Source organism: Helianthus annuus, chromosome 2, assembly GCF_002127325.2.
Source record: "Helianthus annuus cultivar XRQ/B chromosome 2, HanXRQr2.0-SUNRISE, whole genome shotgun sequence".
NCBI lineage: Eukaryota > Viridiplantae > Streptophyta > Magnoliopsida > Asterales > Asteraceae > Helianthus > Helianthus annuus.
Genome location: NC_035434.2, coordinates 142,175,219 through 142,185,079, shown reverse-complemented (window position 1 = coordinate 142,185,079; position 9,861 = coordinate 142,175,219). Strand labels below are relative to the sequence as shown.

At 37.9% G+C, this 9,861-nt stretch overlaps 2 protein-coding genes across 2 annotated transcripts; both read left to right on the top strand.

The window, feature by feature from the left end:
* Positions 1-5,195: 5,195 nt before the first annotated feature.
* Positions 5,196-6,761, top strand: LOC110895971 (DELLA protein GAI). The gene has a single exon (XM_022143368.1). It carries the CDS (start codon positions 5,196-5,198, stop codon positions 6,759-6,761), a length of 1,566 nt encoding a protein of 521 aa, XP_021999060.1.
* A 1,109-nt stretch (positions 6,762-7,870) lies between these two features.
* Positions 7,871-9,502, top strand: LOC110895974 (DELLA protein RGL2). Its single transcript, XM_022143374.1, has 2 exons — positions 7,871-8,569; positions 8,663-9,502. The coding sequence occupies exons 1-2, from the start codon at positions 7,871-7,873 to the stop codon at positions 9,500-9,502; spliced, it is 1,539 nt and encodes a 512-aa protein (XP_021999066.1).
* The last annotated feature ends 359 nt before the right edge of the window (positions 9,503-9,861 follow it).

The following is a 9,861-nucleotide window of genomic DNA, read 5'->3' as shown; positions in this document are numbered from 1 at the left end:
AACATCAAGTTAACTTAACTCTCGATTATCAAAGGTAATTCATTCTTTCATTATACAAGATCTAAGGGTTTTCATCTATAAGTGAAACCCGTTTCATTATATTACTAGGCATTCATCTGAATACCTAATCTAATCAGGTTCTACATAACTAGTAGACAACACGATTTCACTTAGGCATTTTAACGAGCATCTTGTGGGCGAGATTTTTGTGCATCTTTTATCAAATTCATGATTTACTTTTTTTTAACCAAGTTTTAACATCAAAATCAAGCCCTTATGTCTACTGCTCATGAACAATATCTAGAACTTGCATCATAACATCAATTTTCACAATTTAACACTCAAATTCATGAGTTAATCATATTATCATAAAAACCCACTTAACACATATAAGGGTAATCATTCAATCTCTAGTCTTATGGCACTAATTCAAAAAGTTTACATCTAGGGTTTGTTCCTAGACTTGTACTCATGTCAATATCACATTCAAGAGTGTTCATCATACATTCAACATTCGTTCTAGAATTTCGATTATGAGTGTTCATCATACATTCAAGATATCACCAAATTACAAAATTTGACATACCTTGTGATCTCCCAGCTTAGGTGATCACGAATTTAGTTAAAGCCTCAATTCTTAGCTTGATTTCCCTTTGATTTTGGGCAATTTAATGAGTTTAGGGTTTGAAGGGAAAAATCTCTTTCCTGCTCTGTTTGAAACGTCGACCAAACACACACTTGTGTGTGTTTTGGTTTTTAATTTGTTTAATTAAAACATCTTTCCACATTTTTCCCCTTTTACTCCCTCTAGTTTAAGGATTATTAAAAAGGGTTACTAGTTCATGTTTTCTTTATTGTTTTCCAAACAATTTACTAACTTGGTTTATTTTTCCTAGACATGTTACCTTTGGTTATGACCAAATTATAATTTACATATACATATAAAATTTTATATTTTGGGGTGTTACAGTTAGGGAGTTGATCGAAAGCCATGAAGAAAAATCCAAGAAAGAAGCTTCTTTGTGGAATCGTGGCTTTTGCTGGATACCACTTTCTTTCTCATTTTCCACTTTATGATGTGCGGTCTTCCATACCTAAGAGTTTGATGTTGTCTTTGAGGTATTAGCGTCCAAAGACTTGATGTTATGCGCCTGTTTGCCAAAAGCTTCTTATTGGGGAAGCTTTTGGCAAATAGGCGCATAACATCAATTCTTTGGGTGCTAATACCTCAAAGAAAACATCAAACTCTTAGGTATCGAAGACCGCACATCACAAAGCGGAAAATGAGAAAGAAAGTGCTATCCAACAAAAGCCATGATTCCACAAAGAAGTGTCACCAAGAAGAATTGATTCCAACAAGACGTAGATTTGAAGCTAGTCCTATTGGACGCTATTAGGCCAAAACTCGCCGAACGGTTTGAAAAGAAAGGATAGTCAAAGCATTTAGCACTGGAGGAAAATTCATCACCTAAGTATTCTTTGAAAAGCACTGACCATATCGCACTCATTTGCCTTAAACACCACTAAACCACCATAGACCCTATCATATCACCCAAAGAAGCCCTTTTGATTCACACAAATTTACAAAGAGATTGGTGTAGATATGATTTGCATGCAGGCCTATGACCAAAGCACGCATTTGGATTGAGTTAAGTGTTACACCCATCAAAACTCACCCCTAAACATAGCCAAGAGTTGAGTGAACTTTGTAAGTTGTGTAAAACTAAGTATAACCAATGTTTTAGTAGGCATGCCATGATTCATTATTACCTCAAAAGTATTAGCAAATTGCAACTCACTGGAGGTGGGCAATGTCCAAAGACGTTTGGATCACCTTCTATTTTTATCTAAAAACTTGCTAGATTTCATGGGGACAAGCAATGTTTAAGTGTGAGGTTTATAATGTGCCATCCATTATACATATTTTTAGTACATAATTAGTTAACCCCTAAATCTAAGTACTTTAGTGACTTTTTAGTTGCAAATGCTACCTAAATCATTCCTATTTGACAAATGAAGGTTTTTAAGACCTTAGAAAGAAAAGACACGAAAAAACAAAGAATAAACGAAGTAAAAAACCCAAGAATCTAAGGAAATCAGCAACTCACCAGATAGACACAATCATGCTAGGCTATGGGCACGACAATGCACAACACTAAGCAACATAAGGTTAACAAGTCAACCCAAGAAGTGGTCAACAAAAGTCAACCAAAGGCCAGGCACGCCCGTGCACCCTCAAGCACGCTCATGCTCAAGATGCGACAAAGATAGAAGGTTCAAGAACCGACCAAGAATGTCACCTGTTCAGAGCTTGTCGGGACACATCAGCATGCACGGTCGTGCCTCACTATGCATGCTCGTGCCTATAACAAAATCACAATAGACTGAATCAGCAAAGGACAAGAAGGACGAGAAGTGTTGGGAAATCTTCACAAGGCACGGCTGTGCCCCCTTAGGCATGCCCGTGCACCCCTTAGGCTTTGGCTGCCCATTTTCACTATCCCATTTCACCCAATCCTCTTCCTCGTTTCACACACTAAACCTCTAATCTTGAGAAGCCAAAAGGAGTTTGGGATCACTCCATAAAATACTTGTAATAGCTTAGTTAAGAGAGAGAAAGGACATGTAATCAACGAACCTTCTTGAAGTTGTTTAATCCTATCATACTTGATCCATTATGATTCACTCAATAATCATTGTATATGGATAAGCTATGACCATTATAGGCTAAACTTCTTGTCTTGCTTGGGTTGAAAATGAAACTTGGTATGAATTAAATGTTTAATTTTTGGCAAAGAGGTGGGTTGTGTCTCTAATAATTCCTTCTACTCTTCTTCTTTCATAATGAACTTGTAATTGTTTTGGTCTTTGATCTTGTGGGAGTTCTTAATAACCAAATGAGGTGAAGCTTATTAGTACACTCATAGTGTGTAACAACCCTTATACTAATAAGGGAAATCTGATCTTTGAGAAGTGGTTGACCCATTTGTGGAAACACATCTTGTGATCAACCGACGTTTATCAAGAATATCGTTGTTGGCCTGCACGGTCTATATACTAGGCCTCAATGATTAGCCAAAAGTTGGTCTAGTGACTCGTCTAACATGGTCTATATGTTAGACTGGGCACGATCCAAGAGTTGGTGAACCCATGTTAAAATACTATACGTCTTTATATATATTTTATTATTATAATGCCACCGTTAAATAATGATGAAACACCCTAATTAATCACAAGTGTCATTAGCACCCGTAGGGAGCACTTTGATACATCCTTGCTACCTTTGAAGTGAGAGAAAGGTATGCCAAACAGAGGATCGCAAGCCATGGGAACCATGTAAAAGAACGAAGCGTAGTTGGATGTGACTAACCCAAGATTAGGGTATTGTTCCTTAAAAAGAGCATTTCTTTTAGATTGGGCAATGAATTATCTTTAATCGGCTCTAATTCTATTTTAACCTTAAAGTCACATCTTGTAAATCTAATAAAAATTTGTTGCTAATCTTAGCTAGGAGTCGGGTCTTTGAGTTAATTAACCTCACCTTTTACCAATAAAATAACTATAATTCATCCCAAATGGATTCAAAAATCCAAAACAACACTTTTTGTGCTCTTGATACTCTCTACTAATCATTTGTTACTTACTTTTATTTTCTAGTTTTAATATAAAAATAACAAAATATAATTAATTAAACTAGTTGGTAATTTAAAGTAAAGTATTAAAAGTCGTATCCTTTGGGTTCGATACTTGGTTCTTACATAAACTTTACTACAAACGATAGGTATATTGTCTACTGTGTTTGTTTAGTCTTAGTAATAATCATTTCTTATAAATTTAAAACTAGATAATCGTTTAAATGTTATTAACTTAACTCACTTAATCGTGCTTAGAGTTATTAAATTAACTAGACCAACACACTAAAACACGCACATCAGCGAGAAAGGTAGGCTTAGATTACATGGAGGGGACTGCAAATGTCCGCCCCATGAAGCATCGGAGAACCATGCATTCCTCCTAGGTTAGGCTCTCGCGTGCCCAGGGTCTCTGGTCAGATCAACCAGCGACCAGAACAAGGAGTTAAGCAAGGGCCAGTTGTAAAAGCATCAACTGATCGAGTTGCTCTTGCACTTGCTACCATTTATAACTGGCGCCTTAAGATTGTGTTCAGATTGCAAAAGAAAGAACGTAGAAGTATAATTTAATAGTGTTTAATAACGGTAAATATGACACATCAACCCATTGTGACATATCAACTCATTCTGGGTTCGGTGTTACATTAGTGGCTAACCATAGGGTCGCAGCGAGCCTAGAGGCAGAAAGAGGCTCCTATAAATAGAGACCTTAATCATTCTAGGTATCATTCTATATTCGCACTTGATCCGTACTTTTCAATTAGTTAATTCCTCTTCTTATAACTCTCTCAAAAGACCCACGTTTACTTTCATGCCGGAGGCTAATCGCATAAGAACCCCCTCCTACGATGAGACTAACGGTGTTAGTACTTGATCTTAGCAAGTTCGAAGCTTGGTGAGGAATCATTTTCACCCTAAACATTATTATATCTCCCAACCCATTTTCGTTGTAGCAACATGAACTATTAAGAAAATTTAGTCTCGAAAATTGTTTAATATATACTTTAAATACATTCTAACACACAATAACAATTAATAAAGCAATCATATCGTATGGAACATTCTATGGTATACGGATTATGGTCTATCTATATATGTGTTTGTCTATCATGTCTATATATACGGTAACACTTCTTTTAGTTATATACACATAGTCGTAACATAATTAGTAGCAGTAGAATACCATAAATTGACCCGTCACCCGTGTACATTTATTATTATTTCCATACTTTGTAGAAATGTAAATGGGAATTTCATTTTTGTTGCTATACGCGTCTAACGAATTTCATATACATATTTCTACGTTTAAAAGAAAAAATATCACCGCTTCTAATATCTCTTCCATAAAAATGATTCAATCAAGCCATCCTCCGAACAAGTCAAAGCACGCATTGTGTATCACAAAACCAACAACAATATCGAACACATCGACGACGTTAACATTAATGTCTATCACAAGATAGTATAGACAGTTGCGTTGTATGTTTCTTCTTGTCTTCTGTATTTGAAGTTTTACGATTTGTAACTTTTTCTTGTTGTATAAACCTTTGATTCCCCAAAATCATGGAGAAACTGAACGAAATCTGCAACTACTCGAAGGGAGATGCTGCGAATCAAGAAATGGAAAGGCTGCCTCCGTTATTCGAAGAAGATGATTCGAGTGATCGGTTTTCATCTTCAAAAGTATATGATCATCAGTTGGATGCCTTGTTTCAAGATACCACACCACCATTATGCTCATATGAGCATAAGATGCAGGAACTCGAAGCCATCGAGTCTCAATATTTCAAGCTTATTAAACCACCAGCACGAAGTCAGGGCGGCATGGCTAGCTCTGAAGTGAGTGATCAGCGTAAGTTATCAACCGATGAAGTTATTCGGTTAGGTGGAGAACGGTTCATAAAATCGCGTTCATTGAATTCTACAAAAGGTATGTTGGAGTCGACCCACCCATATGCGGGTTCGTTCATGGGCCTTTTGGGTCAAGAGCTCAAAGATGTCCAACTCATCGAAAATCTGTTGCTTTCCTCGGAGAAAGTCGCCCAACAACAGTTTGATCGATCACGTAAGCTTCTTGACTGGTGTGATGCGTTGTCATCTAGCTCGGGAAACCCGATTCAAAGAATCGTGTATTATTTTTCAAAAGCGTTACGAGAGAAAATCGATAGAGAAACCGGGAGAATTAGCTCGTTCACCGGGTCAGGAAAGAAAAATGAACATGACACGCAAGGGAGAATAATGAACACTACTATGACTCGACTTTCTATATATCAAAAGTTACCGTTTTATCAAGTGGGTCATTTTTCGGCCGTGCAGGCTTTGGTGGACCGGGTATCCAAAGCGAAAAGAGTGCATGTAGTCGAGCTCGCGATTAGACAAGGCGTACATACTATGATTCTTATGCAAGCTCTGGCATCTCAACCCGAGCCTATCAAGCATCTTAAAATAACCGCGGTTGGGACTGGTTTCGAAAAGCAAATCCAGCAAACCGGTGGACATTTGAAGAGTTTTGCAGAATCTATAAATTTATCTTTTTCATATAATGTGGTTATAGTTGAAGATATGCTAGAATTTAACATAGATCTACTTGAGTTGAATCCAAGAGAAGCCTTGGGGGTTTTCTCAATGTATGGTTTATGGAGCATGATCGGGCAACAAGACCGTTTAGAATCGTTAATGAAGGTTTTAAAGAGCATTAAACCTCGTGTTATGGTGATGTGCGAAGTTGCAACGAATCTTAACTCACCCAACTTTGTGAATCGTTTGATCGAAGCACTGTTCCACTATGGGGCGGTGTTTGATTCTTTAGAAGATTGTATGGATGGGGAAGATGAACACCGTGGCATTACTGAATCTATGTATCTAGGTGAAGGGATAAGAAGCATTGTGGCAGCCGAAGGAGCAGAAAGAGCGGTTAGGCATGTGAATCTCAATGTTTGGAGGAAGTTTTTTGCGCGATTTGGGATGAAGGAGATTGGATTTAGTGCGTCTTCTTTATATCAAGCAAAGTTGGTGGCGGGAAAATTTCCGTGTGGAAGTTGTTGCACGTTTGATATGGACGGTAAATCCATCAAAATCGGGTGGAAAGGAACACCGATCGAATGCCTTTCGGCTTGGAAATTCTCGTGAAACGGATCGATTCTGCTTGATTCTCTCTATGTTAAGTGATCGATGTTTTTTATGTTGGTTATGGTAGTTGATATTTGATCTCTAAAGTTGGTAGACATTACGGTAACAAATAAAGGGTTAAGAGGAGCCATTAGTCATCCTAAGGTTGCTCACTAACTAGTGAATGTATGATTGTACTTTTTGTAATAATTGGAAAAATGACTTGTGTTTTTTTATATTTCATGATGGTGTCATCTCACGCTAGTTAGGGGTAGTGGTGGTCATCACTCATCACTCACTCACAACATCCAATCAATTTCCGCCATGTCATCGAGCTTATTTCATCACTAGTGACGGTTTTTAGTTGAAATGCCTATCACTCACCAAACACTATCAAAATCATTAAAAAAACAAAACATAACTGAATTCAAATCAAATTCTTCACGCGTAATATGGTTGACGCGTTATCAAATCAAGAGTGATGAGAAGGAGTGGCGTTGGTGTAACGGACCACCCCGGGTCCCCTTAACGTAGTTATAATGTTCTGGTTGGTGTGATTTGCTATGACTCGATGTAGATTGTGGTTTAGTGATGATCATCGCCCCAGACAATGTAGTTAGGAGATGTCCTATTGTGTGGTTGGCTATAGATTTATCTAAGATCAATACAAAAATAGTAGAAATTATGTCTACCTAATATGTCAAACCAAATTACAAACTTTATAATTAATCTTTTAAACCTTGAAGCCATAAGTAATTATATCTTCTTTTGACTGTGACTTCGACACCACCGATCATTTACTTTTGTAGATATTATCGACCAAATCAATGTGTTTAAATAGGTTTTTAAATTAACAAACTATGACAATCATGTGGACCCATTGAACTAAATAGACAATAAACAAAGTTGCTATGCATAATGTCTTCATGTTTATTCTTTCGGTTGCCGTATTAATTTGATCAGTACTTGATTGTTTTGACGAGGCTGATTAGCATCTGCCTTCTGATCAGGATGATTAGCATCTAAATATCATTGAACAAATCGACCACTAGCTACTAACATTGTTGAAGTGCATGAATTTTTCTTCTTTTTAAACCAATTATGCATACTTTCATGATCATAATTTAACCATGTTTCCTTCAAAGAAATACAGCCTTCCAGATGATAAACCCTCTTCTGAGATTCCACCTCTCAATGATCAACTTGGATCTCTAGATAATCTATACTTCGATTTCACCTCGCCACCTTATCAAAATGTGTTAAAGGGTTCAGATTTCCAACTGGAAGATCAAGACTACAAAAAAGAGTCACCGTTTGCTTCGCTTAGGATCGTTAAAGACTTTGCAAGCAGATCAAGAAAACTGAAGGGTGAAAAGATTCACATTCCAAGCGGATCGCAAAAGCTGTCTACTATCGAAAGAATTCGGATGGCTGGCCTGCTTTTCATCGACTCTTCTTCAAAAGTAGATGAAACATCCAATCCAAGCCATCCATTCCCAGCTTCAACATCCGGGTTGTCGGATGATGAAGCTAAAGACATTGATCTTCTGCTTACTCTTCTAGCTTCAGCCGATAAAACCGGTCAACAACAGTTTGAAGAAGCAAATGAACTCATTGAATTGTGTAGTAAAACATGTTCAAATGAAGGAACTCCCGTTGAACGATTGGTTTACTATTTTTCGGAAGCTATTCGCGAGAAAATAAATCGCGAAACAGGAAGAGAGGCGTCCGGTGGACTAGAAAGGATGCGAGTGTTTGATTTTCAAACGGCGGTGATGAGCGTGGACGCGAGTATCTTAGCATTTCACAAGAAAGTCCCGTTGTCGCAGGTTTGCAACCTCAATGCGAGCATTATTAGAAGCATATATTAGCTAGAGTTTATTGTTATTATGTCATTTCATTAGAAAGTCCCGTGGTTGTAGGTTTGCCAGTTCAGTGCAATAAATACACTACTCGAACACGTTCGAAGAGCGAGACATATCCACATAATCGATCTCGAGATCAGGAGCGGGATGCAATACACACTTATGATGCAGGCGATCGCGAGCCGCAGCGAATGGCAACTCAAGCACTTAAAGATAACCGCAATTGGTACAAGATCAGAGTCCAAGATAAAAGACACATGCAACCATCTTGCTGAGTTTGCACAATCAATGAACATCCCATTTAGTTACAAGATAGTCATGGTAGAAGACATGCTAGACTTCAACATAGATCTCCTTGAACTCGACCGCCACGAAAAGATCGCAGTCTACTCCTCAGTCTCATTATCAAACCTCATCGTGAAACCAAACCGCCTCGAACATCTCATGCGAGAGATTCGAAAGATCAATCCTTGTATAACCGTCGTCTCCGAAGTCGAAGCAAACCACACTTCACTTGTGTTTGTAAATCGTTTCATCGACGCTTTGTTCTTCTATGGTGCGCTTTTCGACAGTATATCAATTTGTTTGGCGGGCGATGATCTAAACAGAAAAGTGGCAGAGTCTGTGTACTATGATTACTCTATACGTAACATAGTGGCGGCTGAAGGGGATGATAGAACGATTCGACACACTGGGATTAACGTTTGGAGGAGGTTTTTCGATCGGTTTGGGATGGTGGAGATTGAATTAAGTAGTGAATCGTTGAATGAAGCAAAGTTGTTGATCGACAACTTTAATTGCGGGAATTGTTGTACGCTTCGTGCTGATGGTCGATGTTTTCTTGTTTCTTGGAATGGTGTACCGATCTTCTCAGTTTCCGCTTGGAAGTTCATATGACGCAATGATGAAGCTAAAATGTTGTAGTTTCTATTCTAATACCAAAGCTATGTACGCAATGTTTTTATAGCTACGCACTGTTTTTATCTATAAACCTATATAAAGCATTTCCTATGAATAGAAATGTAATTTTCCCTCAATCTTTTAAGACGCCATCTTCAAAATGTCAACCTAAATTCCATGATTTTCATTCTCGCTCCCAAATCTGCCCCTCATTTAACCCTTATTTAATAAGGTATTGTTGAGACAACAAATAATAGACCAAACGTAGTAGCAAGGGTGGTTAGGCAGAAGGGTTAAAGGGTTTAACCTTGCCTAACGCAGGTCATGGGGTCCCCGCACGTTTGCAAGACGTGGAA